At 41.0% G+C, this 19,720-nt stretch overlaps 1 protein-coding gene across 1 annotated transcript; it reads left to right on the forward strand.

Annotated features, from left to right (window-relative positions):
• The first annotated feature begins 1,131 nt into the window (after positions 1-1,131).
• Positions 1,132-17,770, forward strand: LOC136100530 (p53 apoptosis effector related to PMP-22-like). The gene is made up of 3 exons (XM_065835726.2): positions 1,132-1,492; positions 15,343-15,486; positions 15,748-17,770. The coding sequence occupies exons 1-3, from the start codon at positions 1,282-1,284 to the stop codon at positions 15,960-15,962; spliced, it is 570 nt and encodes a 189-aa protein (XP_065691798.1). The 5' UTR covers positions 1,132-1,281; the 3' UTR covers positions 15,963-17,770.
• Positions 17,771-19,720: the final 1,950 nt, after the last annotated feature.

A 19,720-nucleotide genomic window follows, 5' to 3' on the forward strand; every position in this document is an offset into this window, starting at 1 on the left:
TTAAATTATTAATTTATTTTATTTAGTCCATTGTTGGTTTATGAATACTAATTCAGTAAAATGCTGTGGAGTTTGCAGTTCAGTATGGATGTCACATTTCACTGTGAAAGCTACAGTACAGTAGCACATCTCTGTGAGTAAACAAGGCCCGTACCTGCATGCAGACCCCTCTGACAATATCCACCATGGGAACAAAGGATACTTTGCATCCTCTATGCTCAACCGCGTTTCACAGAAACCAGCTTCAATCTGCAAGAGGTGCAGTTGCTTCCAGATGTAAGCATATCTGAATGCTGCCAAAATACTAGCAGCTGTAGCACCCGTACGTTCAAAGGGAGAGTGATACAAACATGGTTCTATTGCTTCTGAGCTGAAAGACAGAAAACTACCTGCACTTGGCTGGTGGCCTCTTGGAGCACAGGGAGATGATGGTTCATCTCTACATTGCTCTCACAGCACGTTGCAGACAGGCTCTGACAGGCCTTGGGCAGTACACATGCAGCCAGAGCCACGCACAGGGAGTGTTCATAAGGCAGAGTCAAATCAAAGCTCAGTTTCTGTTCTCTCACTAAAGCTGTACCCGCGCCATACTATACTTTTAGTGGTAAATCTTGTTGTTTATGTTCCCCTGCAGCTATGCACCAAAGTAGGGAGGGCAGTCAGACATTCTTTATTGCTTTAGCTTTATAGCAGCTAGAGGAATTTCTTTTTAATTGTAAAAAAATAATGTATCATTTTATTTTTAAATGGAGTCCAAGAAAAGCAGCTTTCAACCTCCAGGTGGCAAGTTTCAGAAGCAACCACCCTCTAGTGCAAATAGTTTTCTGTTTTTTCTCCAGTATTCGCCTACCATCATGCAAATCCCTTAGGAGAGAGAAAGGTGTAAACACAGCTGTGAGATGCTCCTGCTGGTGGTAAATGGCAGGAAGGAAAGTGTTAAATGCCGAACATAAACAGCACCCGATTTGTTACCTAGTCAGCAGGACAGAGAGGATCCCACAGATAAACTCAGCCTCAAAGCTTCTCCCCAGCTCAACTGGTTATTGCTCAACAGCAGCTCTTACTCATCTGAATCTAGGTGGAGCTTCCTCCCTCCATCCTTCCCTCCCTCCCTGCCTTGTCTCTCCTGATTAAAAACCTTTTCTCAAACACCTGCACACGCTCTTGCAGGTACTGGCACTCGCTTTCCAGGAGATTTGCAGAAGTACCCTCGCTTCGTGTCGCTGAGTTGGTGGCAGAGACGACCACCCTTGTCCCGCCAGCCTCTCCCCACCCTGGAAGATGGTGAAGTACGGCCTCGACTACACGCGGTGCAGATGGATCCTACCCCTGCTCCTGGGCATAGGTGTCATCTTTGGTATCATTGCGCTGTCGGGCAGGGGCTGGCTGGAGTCGCAGACCTTGCCCTACATACATCAAGCATCATTATGGCAGAGCTGCAGGAGGCCTGAGCAGGGGGGGGAATGGAGCTGCGAGTCCCTCATGGGTTACGGTAAGCACCTGCAAGGGTGGTGGGGAGCAGGCTCTGAAGTAGTGGGTCATGTCCTGGGCTCGTCTTTCCTCAGCTCTCATAACTGTATCGGCTAATATCTGTCATTTATATATGAAATTATGGGTAATAGGGACTGTCTATGAAGTACATCAAGGCTTTTGACTAAGAAGATGAAGAAGAAAAATGCTCTCACCCCTTGCTTTTGAACCATAATTGCATAGTACAAAAAACCCACATGTGGTAATGTACCAGTGCAGAAAATATTACAGCCTCCAAGATTTTATTCCTCTCTTAGAAGAAGCTACTAACCTCTTCTCACAAATTACTACTTTCCAAAACATAACAGCTGCTGCTGATCAAATGTCCAAACAGCAAGTTGTGTTGGCAAGCCTGGCATTAGTGTGATAAACCAGTCCTGATTGTCAGCAAGGAGGTAAAAATGTAAGATGGTGACAAGATATTCCCAGGGAGTGTCAGGCTGCAGAATGCTGCCCTGAAACTGCTCTGGTAGGTGGGTCGTGTGAAAGAGTCTTCTTGTGATTATGAAAGAAAGCTTTAAAAGATGAAAGGATTTCTTGTTTGTATTGAGTTGAGTTTTGGTTAAGTATGCCATTAAATATGTTGACCCAGGTGCAACCTTCGGCTTGAAAAGGTGTAAACCACTGAGAATAGGCCAAGAGAAGGATCGCTCTAGATGTCTGTGTTTCTTTCTTTAATTTTTTTTTTTTTAAGTGTTTCCCCTCCCCCCCCCTTTTTTTTTTTCCTTCCTCTCTCTCTTTTTTTTTTGTTTTCTATGTATCTGTTATTGGTCACAGTCTGAAACATGTTATTCTGAGTGGTGGACTGTTAGTCTAAGCCAGGAGGAAAGTTCAAGTGTTTTTACAATTTATGCTAATTCAAACTAAAAGGAAGAATGTTTTCTCTAAGACTCAGAATCTCAGCTGCTCTTGCTGAAAATGGGAGGAAAACACTTGCAGAAGCAATCTCAGGGATCTTTCATTACAGTTTTTAAAAATTGTTCCTGAAATTTTATCTATGGTCAAACTCTGCCTTCTATGCACAAAATTCATCTGTGAGGAGTGAATTGTAGCAGGCCTCTGTGAGTCTGGGGTTCCAGGACAAGACCGGTTCCATTCAGCATCGCTCCCAGTCCTGCCCTCAGAGCTCCTGCGTCAGCTCTGTGGCTGGGCATAGATCCAGCCAGTTTGCTGCCTCTGGTACATGGTGCTGGAGAGCAGGACAGAGACCATGATGTTTGACAAAGGGCTTCTCAGTCCTGAGTTTCCACGAAAAGTGAGTCCTCCTCCTGATCTCCAAGTTAGGCACTATCTGTGTCATGAATGCCAGGTTTAACAGGACAGAAAGTATTTAGAAGTCTCACCTTGTTTCCCTTGATAGTACAAAAGAAGTTTCACCTTGCTTCCAGGTCCTACGCGGTTGTTCGGCATTTCACTTCATTATCCTGCCTCACTCTTACATGCTTAAATTCTCAATGGGCATGCATCTATCTTCTGACCCCTTCAAGCCTACTAAGTACCTAGAAAACCTAAGAAAATCCTCCAAATCCTCTTGGACAAAATTTCAAGATGAAAAAGGAAGATATGTCTGGAACAAAAGAGTCATTCAGTCAATGGGAGAATATGTAATCCTGTATGTAAAAAATGTGTTCATAGGCCAAGCGATAGTGGGTTACGCTGCCTGCTTCCACCTCTGCAAGATCTTGCCATTACAATGTAGATTTTGGCCATTGCAGGAGTGGGTTACCCCTGACCTGTAAGAGGGCTGTAGGTCTGACTGTTAAGGATCTAAACTCATGTTACTGCCTTGATCCTTTCCAGCCTCTTCCTACAGACACCTTCTCTCCAGAAGCCGGATGTGTTCAGATCCAATCCTGTCTTCAAGTTTTCCCATCATTCTGTTCTTGCTGAGTTGGTGTGCTGTTGGGATTTTTCTTCTGGAGCTCCTGCCTTTCCTCGTGCAGGGTGCAGGCACCTGATGCTGGATTTGGATTCCAGTCAGAAGAGCTGGCCATGAGACAGCATCTTAGAACATCCAGGTCTTGCGTTGAGCCTGATTCTACCTGCCTTAGTGCTGAAACATAGGGTTTTAATAATTCTAGAATTACATTCATCCACACTGCTCCAGAAAGATCACAGAAAACAAGCATTCAGCATCGCATTCTGTGGGATGTTGAACTTCATCTTGTGCCAAGTTAAACACAGTGCTTGATAAACAAAGTGTAATTACATACCTTCCTGAGCACAGAGACAAAAGATGTAGTGTAAACAGAAAGGATGTAAGTGTTTTACATTTTTCCTGAGATGAAATCTTTCTCTCCCCCTTCTATTCCACAATTCTCATCTCTTCTCCTCTGGGCTTTGCTCTCAACATCCCCGCCTAATCTGCCACAAGGTGGTTAGGTTCTGAAATTCGGTCTTCCTACAGGGATGGTTTCACTGATATAAGTAATACACAGATGTACCCCAGCAGCTGCCAGCAAATATTCTCAACACGAGTTGAACAATGTAGCTATCTTAATCCACTACAGACATCTTCATCCTATCATAATTAGATATATTTGTAATGTAATTCCCCTTGAATCTCAGCCATTTGGCTAAACATATGTATATACACAGACAGAAGACAAAAAGCCAACATTGTTGAGGTCAGTCAGTTTGGAAGGGAAGAAGGCTGAATGTTTCATTGGTTGCACCAGTGGAGTTTGGGGTCTCTGGATAGCTGCTGAAGCTGACAGAATTCAAAACATCACAGGGAAGACAAGATGCCTGTACATTTTTTTTCTTTTTTTTTTGAGAGCCAGGAGAATAACTCCACCAGTGCAGTTATCTTCTCTGAAAGCATCTATACACTCTAGGCCTTCTACAAAGTTAATTAACTTGGTGGAAAGTGAGAATATGAAGAGTTTATACACTCTGTGATCTTCTCCATGAGTTCAGATCTTCCGTTTTAACCATATGACACTCATCTAGACTTTTCATCAGAAGCCTTTTGCTTTCCAAGCATATTTAGCTGAAATGAATGGAGCTTTCAAGGAAAAAATATTCAGTGCATTAGGACACTTACTTGAAAAGAATTGAGTTTAGGATGAGGGACTGAGAGATGCAAACTGCAGCTCTGCAATGTTCTGCCACTTGAAACAAATAGAGGACTCAAGTTTATAACATACTTGAACCTTTACAAAGACAGAGACAAAGACTTTTGGATACATAATGAGTACAATATGGAATGTATCTGGCTGGGACATGGCTGAGCTTGCAAAGAAAATGCAGAGCTTAAATCCCTTCATGAAGCTGGCACAGCACTTCTTTGTTTTTCTTGATTTTTGGCTATATAACCTCTCTTGAATAAGGTGTGTCTCACAGACCTGAGATATTTTTTCAGTGTGTAATTTATTCCACTGCAGGCTTTGAAGATGTTTAAACATGTGTGGGTTTGGTTGGGGGAATATAACTGATTTTATTTTATTAGTCCCAATATGATGCACAATTGGATGAAAAACTCTTGGCCAGACTTGTCCCATCTTACATTCTACCTGGCCCTGCAGCTCTTCCACATGCAGATGCCACTATTAAAATAACTGCAAGCTTAAAGCTCTAAACTTAGGTTGAAGTGGTCCACTGATTTGCACGTGCAAACAGAGATCTCGGGGAAACAATCACGAAAAGACATTTCCACATGACAAGTGGAATCTGGTTATTTTCACATCATAGTATTCAATTATAGGCTTTTCGTGGGACGTGTTCAGGTTTTAGTGACTGTGAAGATTAGTGGAGGGATGAATGATTTTGCCCTCTGGAAAGGACACCTTCCTGAATCTTGTCTTACAGACAAATAATTGGTAACTATGTTCTAGCCCATTTCAGTTTTATTTTGGTATTAATGCAATACTACAAGATAGGATAGTTAGTACAGTATAATTATAATGAACAAAAATTCCTTCAAACATGGCACCAGATGAGTATGTCTACAGGATAAGTGAAAGAAGGGAATGCTGCACAAAGTAACATGGTCTTGAGGAGAGAAATATTCTCCTTTAGTCTCATAAGACCCCCATTGATGGATAGATTCTGTTCCCTGTTTTGCTTATATCAGGCCCTTAGGTCTGGGAAATCTTTTGCTATGATGAAGCACCATTTATTATTCTGGAGGACTAACAAAATGGAAATCACTTGCTAACAATCCCCAGCTAATGATACAACAGTGAGGTACACAGTGTGGTCAGGATCAGTCTCTGAGCGGTGAAGAACATCTCTTGTTACTACATCTCCCACTGGCCTTGCACTGCTGGCCCTGTGGCTCTCCCTCAGGAAAACTCATTCTCCAGCAGACCCATGACTCATCACACCCGGGGCACAGGACAGATCAGACACCGAGTTCTTTGTTGCCACGCTGCCTACGTAAAACTGTTTCGCCTTCCCCCATGTTCCCATCAGATCCGACAGTCAATACCTAATCCCAGGCATGGGGAAGCCCTTGCCTGCCTCAAGCTGAAGCAGCGCCCTGGACAGAGTAACACGGGGATATTTCCAGGGTGATGGGCTGAGAATCAACCCCTCCCAGCAGGGTCTGGGAAGAGAAGCAGGCTATCCTGGTGGCTCTTTGGCACCCCAGGGTGTCTGCAAGTAGGAAGAGAAATGAAGCAAACAAGGAACTGTGCTTTTGAAACAGGAACCAGCTCAAGTCACAGGGCCCTCATTGCAAACTTTCCCTGGAGTCAAGGTTCTGCACCTAAAGGCTTTCAGAATTCAGTAAAATTCAAGTAGATTTCGAAAAGTGTCCTTGCAGCTCAGAAACAAAGGCTGGGGAGGTTTCTGGTCAGTCCAAGGAAGCCCATGGGAGAGCCCAGGATGGAGCCCAACTCTATGCTGTGTGCATTGTCTGGATTACAGGGCAAACCTTAACTCCTTTGACACAGGGTGAACTGAAAACAAAAGCTTGTTGCTGTTCCTGCTGCATTGTAGCATGAAACAGTTATATTTATATATGCTGTCTGCCAGTAGTTTTAATGACAGTGTATAGAGAAGCACATAATTTCCTAAGTCATTAGTCTCCTTAAAGTGCAATGTTATCTGGGACTAACCAGTGAGAAATGAGAATACAAGATCAGTTACTTAATAACATAGAATATTCAATCATTATTCAAAACAGAATGCTAGCAAACACAGGCCCCATTAAATGTATTGAAAATATCACAAGAACAGTATATTTGAGGAACTCTGATGCAAGAAAGAGAGAACGAACTAGATTTTTCCCCAGCTTGTAGGAAACAGTCTGTTGTTACTAAAGAGGTGTAAGAGAAGGGAATAAAACCCAGAACATTTAATTACTATGGCAATTTTCATTCCTCATCTGCAATTATTAACATGCATTCCCTTGTAATTTTAGGGCTTGTCCTCTTATATGTTTAGTGGCAGATTCATTTAATCAGACTATTTTCTAAATAATAGTTATGCTCTTCAGCAATTAACTGTACAGAGAGCAATTGCAGATGGCATCCCACTGTTTATTATCAAACCTCCTTTTAATAATTACAGTTAAGTTGTGAGGAAAAATAGCAATTATGTGGAGGGTTCTTATCTCCCTATCAGGAGATATGATCTGCTGGTGTTGAGGACTTTGTGAAGATGCTTAACACTTTGCATTGTCAGGACCTTAAGTCCTTGAGAGGACACCACCCACACAGACAGAGGGGAGGCATCTCTACTGAAAACATATGGAAACTTGTGGCTAAACTCTCATTTCTCTTCACCTCATCTCTTCCTCCAGCTTATTGAGGTAATCTGATACAGTAGGGCTATAATAATCTTTCCATTGGAAAGTGGTGGATTCCCCAGCACTGAACAATTTTAAGATTCAGCCAGACAGGGTGCTGGGCCATCTTGTCTAGGCCATGCTTTTGCCAAGAAAGGTTGGACCAGATGATCCTTGAGGTCCCTTACAACCTGGTATTCTATGATTCTTAGTGTGAATGGTGATAAGGACTACAAGATGGATTTTGAATTTCACTGCAGGGTTAAACAGTCAGGTTACTTAAGCAGGAAAGCAGCTGTGCAGGAAAATAAACAGAACTCTCAACTACTGTAATTTTACATTTCCATGTAACTTCTCTCTGACAGCTTGTGTTGTTCTAAGCAACCTTGAACACGTTGAGTCAGTGACTATTGTTATGCCATGTTTCTTCTTTGTCAAACACTAACTCTCATGGATCAAAAATTCCCAGGAACTCAAGTTGGTTGTGACGTAACAAGAGTAGCCTGTGTCCCAGAGGTTTCTGGCTTCCTTCTGCTGGTACTAAATAACACTTCAGATCACACACAGTCCTGCTGAAGTACTAATCTGCAAGTGAATGCATCTAAGGTCACCTGTTATGTTGAATATGCACACAGTGCCCAAATCAGGCCCCAAACATAGGAAGCCTCTGTGCAGTTCATTAACAACCCCATCAACAACAAGCAGCAAGTGATGCTGCTTATTTTGAGATGCATTGTAGAGCTTATGATGTATTTTATGAACACAAAGGACCATTTCTGCTTATATGCTGGGTGGTTATTTTGTTTTGCAAATAGTAAAATTTTGCTTCTAACAGAAGATTAAATCCAGATTCACAGCTCTTCTCCATCAGAAAGAAACTCCCTGGTGCAAAAGGCAACTTTCAGCAAGGTTTCAGAACAAAGTTTGTTCACAGCATGAAAACTGTGGATTGAGTGAGAACAATACTTCGTGCACATGGAAATAAGATGTAAATTCAGTGCTCTTCAACCTCAAATGTCTCTGGGAAAATAAAACTTAAAAAGAAATTCGTGGAAAGGTTTCACTGTGCTGTTTCAATTAAAATTCCTAGTTCAATAGCCTGTGTTATCATGGACATTGATTCTGTTTAATTCGCATTTAATATTTTAACCCAGCTTTAACTCAGGCGTAGTCTTGCTACTCTGATTAACTGAGCTTATGCATATGTACTGATTAGTCAATACCTTACCTGTTTTATTTACCTGACCCACCCACCCAACCTCCATATACACATTGAAGTGTAGGTAATCCTGCTTTAATTTACAACAAATAGGAAAAAATAGGAGGAAATATGTTACAGTATTCAAGTGTAGAAGACTGAGTTTTAATCCCAAGGTGTTCTCAGTGTATGCAACTGCTTCTGAAGATAATGTGAGATAGGGGTACTCCCTGACTCTCATGAGCAAACATTTAATTTTGAGGCACTGCGTGCAGATCATTTTAATAGCTAACTTACTCCCTCGGTGCTCCCTTTGATGATGGCTCTACGCCCTCTGCCACTTCTGCCTCCATAGCACTAAGCATCAGGGAGCAGCCCTCATTAATACAAGATCTGCAGAAGCCAGCTCCTAGTCAAGCTTGTACATGCCTGGGCTTATGATGAGATGGATTTGAACCACTCCCTCAAGGTGTAACTGCTCCTCCCCTCAAATTCAAGCTGGAGTAGCTTCTGAGTTGAATTGCTTACCTCAGTAAGAGACAAGATTTGCAGAAGTAGGTAAAGCCTTGGATGCAGGCTTTGCCTGTATGTTTGTGAGTGAAGTCAGTGTCAGGGAATTAATAAGTTTTTGCTCTAAAGGAGTTAAAGTCCACCAAGCCAAACTAAACTGTTGCCTTAGCAGTAAGCTATGGTCAAGACTGTATGCTGGTCAACGCCAGACTGCTTTCTGCTATTATATACTGTATTTTACTGATAGATGCCCTATGCATAAAGTTCTTTCCCTTACTGTTGCCATCTAAAATCATTGTCATGGCATAATTGGAAGTCCTAATTATTTCTTATATATGTGGGACCCTCTACTAATCACCAATAAACTTTTGCAATGACATTATCTTACTGTGAACCTAAATAGGTCATTCTCTGTTTCCATAGTTGTCTCTTAAGTAGTGTCAAGCTAAAAGCTGGTTCCTGCTCACAGAAAAACGGCTTGCATGTTATGAGATAATGCTCTGTTATTAAATAAGAAATCCATATTAACTGCCAATGAATTCTAAAGAAGATATAATGCCAGGGGAAAAAGAACAGAGTTACCAAAAAGGATGTCAAACAGAAGGACCAGTTATTTTGCATTCCACTCCAAATTATATAAACTCACACAAAAAAATCCCCAAAAAACCATCCAGTATTGACTTCCCAAGGGAAAGATGTTCAGAAAATGCAGTTGTTTCAAGAAGGATCCAGATGCAATGTACAGTGTGTTTCAAAAAGATTAATCCAATTTCAAGCAGTATGAATTCAAGTTGGATCCACCTTTTGAAACACCCTGTAGAAACTCAGAGAGTAATACACACCCGATCATGCCTTTGATTTTTTTCCTCATTTTATTCTGTTCATAAATGATCCATGACTAATATGTGATTTTCTTTATTTGTATAGCCTTCCTTTGAAATTATTTTCAGTCAACAGCTTCCAGTCTGTACATAAAGATTATTCAGAAGAAGCCGCTTTTAATAGTTCCTGATTTATCTTGTCTGTGTACAAACAATGCACACTGGCATTTCAGTGTCAGCTCATGTGGTCAACAAACAGAGATTTCTATGTTCACTTATTTTCAAAAAAGCACAGAAATTTCTTGTAGTTGGCATGCTACAGGGTTACTATTTCCAGAAAATGGAATTTTGCACTGTCCAATATTGCACAGGTAACACAGGGAATTCAGAGTCCTGGATTACAGTGGCTTGCAAATAAACCAACAGCTTGTAACCCTTAAGCTGATAAACCGAGGTGTGGATTGAGTTTGATGGGCCATCTTAAGATTCATGCTAGGGAGAACACTTGTTCTTGTGCAGACATGCTCACTTTCACATGGAAACTTTCTTGAGGAGAACAAAGCAAAAGGAAATGGATAAAACTTGGCCAGAGCATTTCCTTTTCAAAGCAAAGCATGGGCTCTGGAGCGCTCACCACACCCTGATGAAGAACATCAGGTTGAGAAACCAAAATGAGTTCAGCTTTGTTTCCAAAATAATGCCCTTTCCCTTTAATCAGAGAGATGTAAAACAGGTTGAGCTCTGCAAACTCAGCCCAGAAACATTCTCATTACGTACAACACAGGGATGAATCACCACCATGGCAGATTTTAGTTCTTGTAAGAATTGCTTTGCAAGACTGGAGCTAGAACTGCAGGGTTTGTGTTTCTTTCCCTTGGTGGTATGAAAGATAACAGAGCAAAATATTAGTCTGCTATGTTTTCTTCCACCTCCTCCCTGTTTCTTTTGAATTAAAACTAACCTTCCTAAAATCGCTGCACAATTCACTGCAGTTGCTGATGTGTTAAAATGATCCATCAGCAAGAAGCTGTAGGTAATTGTTGATGTCTGTGAGCTGGCAATAAACTCGTGTTTTTCTTTCCAGTGTATTTAGCTTCAATACAGGAGGAAAATTTGGAGAAGCATATTCTAATTGATTAGACGAGGAGAAGTACTTCTGAACACTCTGGGTTTGCTTTCAGAAAATGCCACTTGAAGAGCAAGACTCAATAGATCATGTGGCTTGATGGTACCAGATCAAGAAAGACATGAGAATGTCATTATGAGTGTTCTCTCATGTTTTGAACCACATACACCAGAAACAGAAATTTTTATTTATCAGACTTCACATGATATTTTCAAGGCATGACAGCTCTTTTCTGAAGGCACTGTTTGGAGCACAAAACACATCAGGCTAAGGGAAGACTAGATCTTGGCTCCATTTACTGCTGAGCAAGGAAGTTTATTTCCTTATATGTGAAGCATGAACAGTGTTTACACTTTTGCAAACTGGAAAATGCATGAGGGAGTAAAATCAGGAAGGCAGGAAACCAAAGACATTCTTGGTTCCGGATCTCTAATGAAGTTGGTCAGCTTCCCTCTGGCTGCAGTTAGCAAGAAGGTATTCAGAATGTGTTTCAATGGTGTAATACAAGAGGTAGTCATGCTACTTCTAAACTGTGTTAGCTTTATTAGCAGAGTAATAAAGTGGCATTGTTACTGTATAGTGTCTCTGCTAATTATCTTGCTCATAAGCTACAGTGAGCTCTGCTGGCGTGGGTGGGCTCTTTCTGGTCTCTAATTAGCTCAGGGGTCTCCTCACACAGCAGGGAATTTTAGAAGGCAGGCATTTATTTTCATTTTCCAGTAGTCACATATTACTGCATTCACTATGGGTAGTCTGGACTCTTACAAATTGAGGTACAAAACACTGTAACTAGAAGTACTGTCCTTGTTTTGCTTGAGATAGGCACGAAAATGTGAGTTCCTTTTGACAGTTTGGGGTAGCAAGGTCTTGGTTTAAGATAAAATTGTTTGGAATATTGTCAGCTAAAAGGAGTTCTCAGCAGCTAATGGTGTGCATCTTCCTACAAACCCTCCCATGGTATTCATTGGTGTTCTCTCAGCTGACACAGGAGCTGAAAAAGGGAGAAGTAGGACTGACACACAACTGTTTTAGGATCCTGCTGGTATGCAAGAACATACTCACATAAACACATGTCGTGGTGGTTGTTTTTTGATGTTGTTGTTGGTTGGTTGGTTTCCTTTTGTGTGTGTGTGGCCGGTTTTTTGTTGGTTTTTGTTTATTTGTTTGTTTTCTTTATTTCCTAATAAGCACATTTTAACTCTTAAACAGCCAAAAACTCACTGCCGTTTTGGTGGGCTGAGAAAACAGGTCTCACAAATTGCTGAATATCTTCACAGACTCAGCCTGATGTCCTGTAACCTGCTGCTCCCTCTGTTTCTGTTTTTTATTTTTTTGACAGGTGACCTAGATATTTTCATCTTTCAGTTGCCTTCTCTCTAGAGTCAAGTGTACTTTGAGTTAGTGTTGCACCTGTAATCATTCTTCAGTGTGGATTCACATTTTTAGGAAAAAGCTTTGTAGTTTAGAACAATTTATTTATGCTTTTGGTTTATGTTAAAGTAAAACCAAACCAAAACAAACAGACAAAGAAACAAAAAATGAAACCCAATGAAACAAAACAACAACAACAAAACCCGCAAACAAACACTCCACCTACCCCCCGCCCCCAATACTGGCAGATAAGGAGAGATTTGGGACCAGATTAGCCACTCGCTTGTTGATGTTTTCTGACCAGTTTAATTCTTCTAAATTTGGAATTTTTAAGGAATTTTAAGTATTAATTATATTGGTAAATACACTAAGCTACTCTAGTGCTTCTGGCTGGCAGAAGGAAAAATAAGTATGTCAGATACAGAAACAGTTGCAATCATTCCCACATGTAGCTTTTGCTGCCTTTTACCCTAGACAGGTAAGGTGCTTGCACACTGTGGTCTTAGACTACTGATAACTGCTACTTTTTATAAAGGAGAGATGAAGTCAGGGTACCTCAAAAGATCCCACAGTGACTCTTCCATGCAATCCTATTGCCTTACCTGGAGCTACATTTTGATTTTCTTATGATCTTGAGTTAACATTTTCTCTCTTTTCTGGAAGTGAGAGTCACAGAATTGGCTGTTAGGTGATTAAGCAATGCCTCCTAAAGTTGTGAGCACCCTGCAACAAGCATGTCTCTTCTTGCCGTATAGCCTGTGCCTGGCAGGCTGGGTGCGCACCCAATCTGCTTTCATACTGTCATAGCATTTGTAACACTACTTCAGGAAAAACACCTGAACCAGCCTGACAGAGGAGGGAGATGGTGGTGTGGGCAAGCTGCCACCACACATGGCTGTGGCCACCAAGTGCTGCCCCCTGAACCCCACCCCAGGTGATACTCCCACCGCAGGGGACACTGCTCTGCCATCAGCTCCTCTTGGGAAGCAAGGCTGAGCTTCAGCAGACCCTCTGCTGCCCACAGCAGCGGTGGTGGCAGGGGGTGAGGTGAAACCCCCAGGTCTTGTGGTGCCTCAGCACTCCCTGGGTGGGCAGTGGTGCTCTGAGTCTGCTCTGGAAAAGGACACCCCAGGAATTTTGCCCCTATCCACAACCAGTTACGCACCTAACAAAAAACATCATCTCTAGATGTCCTTGTGATTTCAGTCTGCTCCCAGAAGTTAGAAAACTCGTATCCAAGAGCAGTGAGGTGACTACTGCTGAAAGACTTCTCTTATTGACAGGTGCTCCTTTTTTTGCTGTCTTAGAGGGATGGCAGAGAGGCTGGGAGCAAGAGCATCCTCAACACAGTAAATTGAGCTGTAGCAGTATGAGAAATTCCTCTTCCTGGCTCGTTCCCTTGATACTTTGCCTGATGTGCTGCCCTCCAATCTGTGCCTCCACATTGCATGATCTACCTCCAAGCCTCCTGTAAACTCCCCAGGAGAAGAATTTGGGCTAAAATTCTGAGCTAGAAGCTGAGATAAAGGCACAGCTTTGCTCCCCCTTTGAGTCTTCGCAGGCAGCTGTCTGTTTACAGGAAAAATAATAGAGTTGAAAAGCCCTGTAAGCAGATAAAAACTTTTTGACATAAAGAAGAAAAATGACATGGCACAAAACTGAAAATGTAATGCTGGAATTAAACAAAGATTGTGAAGTGAGGGTGGGAGGGGGGATGGTGAAAATCAAACGAAAAGGGAAATTGTTTTTGATGGGCTGATGGGAAAAAAAGGAGAGCTGGAAAATCCTGATCCATTTTTCTAGTTTAATAGCAGAGGTGTTGTGAGGCCTGGGGGAAGAGAGGTTGAGCACCAAGGTGTCACTCACCAGGGACAGGACAGTAGCTTTTGTGCCTACCCAACACTGGCCAGGAGAACATAGGATACTTTGCACTTTATTATTTGTGTGCTTGAAACAAGCAAATTGTCAGGTTCCTGAATATCAAAAATCTTAATTTAGTTCCATTGGGAACTTTTCATGAACAGTGTGCACTACATTTGAGTTGTAATTATTGTCAGGGTTGTTTGGGCTATGATAATTTTTTGACACTGCTGTTGTATGTATTTGGCTAGAAGCCAACACCTTACAAACATAGTGTAAGAGTGGAGGTGAAGTCTGTAGATGCCCAGCAGACTTTAACCACCTACTCCATCTACATACACAATTTAAAAATTGTCAAAGTGGGCTTTTCACATTCAGAAGGGGAGATACTTTGATCTCTTTTAGCAGTGGTTGTCCCTCAAGACTTGAATTATTGAATGAATAAATAATACTTTTTTTTCAGTTGTTATGCCAACACAATATGCTTAGATCTGGCATGTTATAACATAAAGTTGCATACTTTGAAAATGAAAGTATTAGTACTCTGAACAAGCTTTTCAAAATGAAATGGTTCTCACTCTGGATCAAAAGCAGAGGTCAAATTTCCCTACAAAACAGATTCCAAATCTTTAGATCAATTTAGCTAAACAAAGGCTGAAAAGGCAGAAGCCACTGAATTTTGACATTTATGGACTATTGCCATACCTTTAAATTTGCATGTCATAGTGGCAGTACTTGCATTAGCACTTTTTATTAAAGGAATACTTTAATTAGTTCCAGGAACAGTCTATTTCTCCTTGTCCATGCAAAATATTGCTGGTTTTATGACATCTGCTGAGGCAAGGGCATTTTTTATCAACAGAGAGTGTTCATTCTTTAGATTTCATCTTTACAGTATTTTTTGTCTCAACATGCAGTTGTTAAAACTAAAGAAGCAGCTTGCACACAAGCCCCATTGCATTTTCTAAAAGAGGTCTAAGATGGCATTTTTTTTCATTCTGCACTTTGTGAATGATTTCTTGTGGAATTAAAATGTTCGCCTCTGAGAGGGGAGAAAGCTCCTGTGCTTTCCTTCTTGGGATCTGACCTTCTCTTCACATTTGTTTAAAATTAACCTTTCATTATAAACCAGAGAAAAATACTGTGAAGGATATTTTTATTATTTTGTGATATATTTTCCTTTCGATTTCAGCTTGGGGAAGAGCTGCTGCTGCCACATACCTGGTCGGTTTTATACTTCTAGTCATCTGTTTTGCTTTGGCCATCATAGCATTTGCCATTGACACGCTTCGGTTCAACTTCATACGAGGGATTGGAGGCTTGCTTTTTGTCGCTGGTAAGACAGTATATGAAGTCAAGTTTAGCTTGTGCAGGTATATCCATACTAGAACTGGTATTTCCCTCAGCTGATTCTATATCCAGGTCTTTGCCTGTGCGCACCTGAACTATCAATGAAAAATAATGCAAAGTCTATCACGGCACCAGATGAGTTTTCAAATCCTCCTAAAAGTGGGTGGGTTTAGCAACAGGTATTATGAAGGCAGGTAATGTGGCATGTATTAGCTTAACCTTTTTTTGTTTTCTCCTGTTTCTTCAGCTATGTTCTCTATCATGGGCCTGGTCATTTATCCAGTAAAGTTCTCGACTGAAATTGAAATGACAGGAATCAATATGTTCAGCTGGGCCTATGGCTTTGGCTGGACCACAGCCATCATGGAAATATGCTTGGGATTCTTCTTCTGCTGCCTTCCTAACTACGAAGATCAGATCTTGGGTAATGTGAAGCCCACATATTTTTACTCTTCCCCGTAAGCACCAGGAAAAATGTATACCTATTCCAGAGATATCTGACAGACCAGCTACATTTTCCAGAATATCATCATTGGATGTCAGTTGAAAAGTCTGGAAACTTTTCAAATGCATGTAGAAAAACAGTACTGGCATTCTGCAATAAAGTTATCTACTCTCTTTTGGACTTTCATATCTGATGTGGGTTGCTTAGGTAAAGTCTAAACATAAAAAAAACTTGTGTTTCCTCATTCATTCCCATGAGTGGGGTGTATGTGGGTTCCATTGTATCTGAAATGGATTCATATTTTTTATTAAATTCAGAAAAGCTTTTTAAACTGCCAGTAAACAAAGCAACATATATCAACTTCCTGAAGGAAAGAAGCTCATAAAAATCTCATTTTGTATGTATCATTTTTAACCTGAAGATTTTGCACATTTTTCAAGAAGCCAAATACCTTTATCCCCTGACTGCCAAAGTCGTAGATTATTTAGCCAACTCTTCATAGCTTTGCTTCCATTTTCCATTCATTCATTCATTCATTCATTCATTCATTCAAGCCATAGGGACAGGGCAAGTAAATGACAGGAGAAAGCCCCCTACTAAAGCCAGCATCTTGACTTTTACCCACCCATGCGGAATGTAAGTATTTATTTCTGAATATTTGTAAGAGTAAGCAATGACCATCAGTAAACCCTTAAAATTCCTGGCATGCCATTGCTGGGTCAACGCAGAGCAGGCAAAGGCAGAGGGGATTTCAAACCACCTCTGCAACCCATAGAGCTGGTTTGAAGAGGTGCCTGGTATGGCTTTCTTCACGGGCGTCTTCCTCCTTTATCTACCTATGGATTTAAAAAGCTCTGTTATATTGGCCCAGCTCTTTTCTTCAGCATAAAAGGGTCAGGAAGGATTTAAGCAAAAGTGTGATCCCCCTACATATCCAGAATGGACCTCGAACAGTGTAAATGTAGGTATCAAACATTTGTTAAAAGGCCCTTTTTTCGTTGTTTTGCTGTTCATATGTATTTTAAAAGTGGAAAGTGTATACTGTTGTACCTAAGTGTAAGATGCGTAAATGGCCCTTACCATCTCATACTTAGGCTCTCATAGAGCAAATCACATCATAAAATACCTTCCAGTATCTTATACTCCACAGTGCTGTGACTGAGGATATACTGCAAACAATGACATATACTCAAGACTGCTGTTTTCTGCCTTGTTAATCCTAGCTGTATAAAGTTCCATTTTTTATCTTATGTGAAAAAAACGGATACTTCTGCTACGTGGAAAAAGAAGCCTTATCTAAATCCTTAGCTACAGAGGATTCTTAGCTTGTAACACATTTGCAGTTTTCTAACTTCCTGTAGTTTATGGAAAGCGCCCTGGCTAATGTTCTTTACTACAAAGAATGAGAGGTAGAAAAAATTTTTAGTAAATTTTTTGGGTAGCTAAAATTAATAAAGACACAGGACTCAACCTTTTTTTTTAAAAAAAAACCCAAACAAACAAAAAAAAGAAAATGCAATTAACTCCATTCACTTTTATGTATGGAGTGACTTTTAACTTCAATCAATAAACATGACAGGTGAATCATACCAATGGGGAGAGTATATGTGACAAGAATAGTTTGACAGGAACTTGCAAATACATTAAGAAGATGTTTCCTAGTTAGAGAGAAATTAAAAAGAAATAGAGTTGAGAAAGCAGTTTGCATAAAATGACTTGCGATTTCTTAAGTAATATTATCTGTTCAGGAAAAAAAATGATCATAAATGTTTTCATCATGCTTATTACAGCTAATAAATGATGGTGTCTATGTGTTGTTTCAAAAGTGAGTCTTAGCTTTTGTTCCTTACTAAGAGGAGGGCAGTGTGGAAGCCTCCAAAGCCTCCTCATGCACTGCCTTGAAGCACCTGGCTACGCTGGCTGGATTTTGAGAGGAGAGAGTAACTTACAAATCTGACATCACAACAGCTTGTATTTTTCTTCAGTCCTGTTCTGGCTGTCTCCTGAGGCTTTCATCACAAGTGCATGAGAATACTGGACTGTCTTTATTTGCCTGTGGGCTACGTGAAATCAAGTAACTGTATGCACAATTCTGTGCTATAGCGTGCTACAGCTCGTTTTGGCACAGAGGGCAAGGCACTCCTGTTTACCAAACAGGGAGCCGGCGTGGTCCCAATTGGTGTTTTTATACCAATGGATGTGACAATCCCCTGAGGAAGCAAAAGGGAACTTGAGCAACCACTGATTGCATTTACATATGCTTTAACATTAGCTGGACAATGACCCAATATCTGGAGGTGGGAAAAGGTGCACAAAACAAGGTTTAGGACTATGACTCCAACCTTGATGAGACAGCTGAACATAATTAAAAGGCAAAGAAAATTTCCAGTGACAAATCATTCCCCTTCCTCCCTCCTCTCCCTTGCTGCTCTCAGCAGCTTCACCAGCTCCTCCTTGTCCTCTTTCCTCTTCCTTCTCCTCCGCACTAAAGGTGGCAGAGCACTGTCAGGGCTGGTGTCCATTGATGCAGCCCCAGTCCCCATTCCCCACTGCCACTTTCCCTTTCTGGGAGAGAGGAGGAGTGAAGCACCTTGGCTGACCTCAGCACAGACGCAGAGACCCCAGCCTGGCTCCCTGGCCCAGGCTCCACAGGGAAGGGCTCTAAACATAAAAGGAAAGGGATGGGTGGGTATTCAACAAGCAGAATCATCACAGGGGCTAGAGCTCCAGTGTCTGCCTTTAGGGTAGTTTGCCTCTAGTCACACCAAGCCAGTTCACCACAGATCCCTAGAGAAACACATCCTAAATCCTGCAGCAAAAGGGAACAGCGAGAAAAAGTGTAAAAATGTTGTACAGATGCCAGTGCTGTCTCCTGTGACTGCTGCGACAGGGGAGCATGGCAAAAACAGCATGCAAAATGCAATTGATTCTGACAGAAAAAGAAGCTGAATCCAGAAGCCAAGGATGTGCTTCAACTACATTATTAACTAATTATTTTATCAACTGAATTGTTATATTAGTCCACAGCTAGGTCAAGGAGATTATTAACTAATCAAATTGTTAGATTAATTTGAGCTACATCAGCATCAGAAAGCCTGGATTTTTAAGCAAAGGGGAAATTAGAGTGAGAGAAGGCATCCCTTTAGTTCTGCACCTCTGTTTGGCAGGGTTCTTGCTCCAGGTCTTGCCTATAAGAGAAAAGTGTACTTTTAACTAGTAAAAGCAGCACAATAAACGACTTAAAGTTTCACTGTGCCTAATGGCAATGCTAAATCTAATTCAACTACACTACTGAAAAGGAAAGGAAAAATTATGTTGAAAACAAGTGGAACGTCAAGCAACGCTACAGATAAAAAAACGGAGGCAAAAGAAATAATGAAAACTTTTTACTGGTAAGTTAGTATGTTAAATTTAATTTCTGGTGTTTCTGACAGAGCTTGTATAACATGCGAGCGTCTTGGTCTTTTCAATTTTCTCTGATGTTATGTCCGTATTTCACTACACATGTTTCAGGCACCTGACATTTGGTCCTAAAATACAGCCTGCTTAATCAATAATTCAAATGCAATCTAGTTTGCAGCTGCATTAAAGTTGTGCATATTTTGTTGTATGAACTAATGCTGTTAGTGAAGTTTTGACCCTATTGACATCACTTGCAAAACATTTATTGATTTTCTTGAGGCTGACATTTCATCCATGCAGCACAAACCCTTTTTTTTTACATGTGCTCAGGATCAATAGTATCTCTATGCAATGCTCCATTGATTTCACCAGC

Source organism: Patagioenas fasciata, chromosome 3, assembly GCF_037038585.1.
Source record: "Patagioenas fasciata isolate bPatFas1 chromosome 3, bPatFas1.hap1, whole genome shotgun sequence".
NCBI classification, from domain to species: Eukaryota; Metazoa; Chordata; class Aves; order Columbiformes; family Columbidae; genus Patagioenas; species Patagioenas fasciata.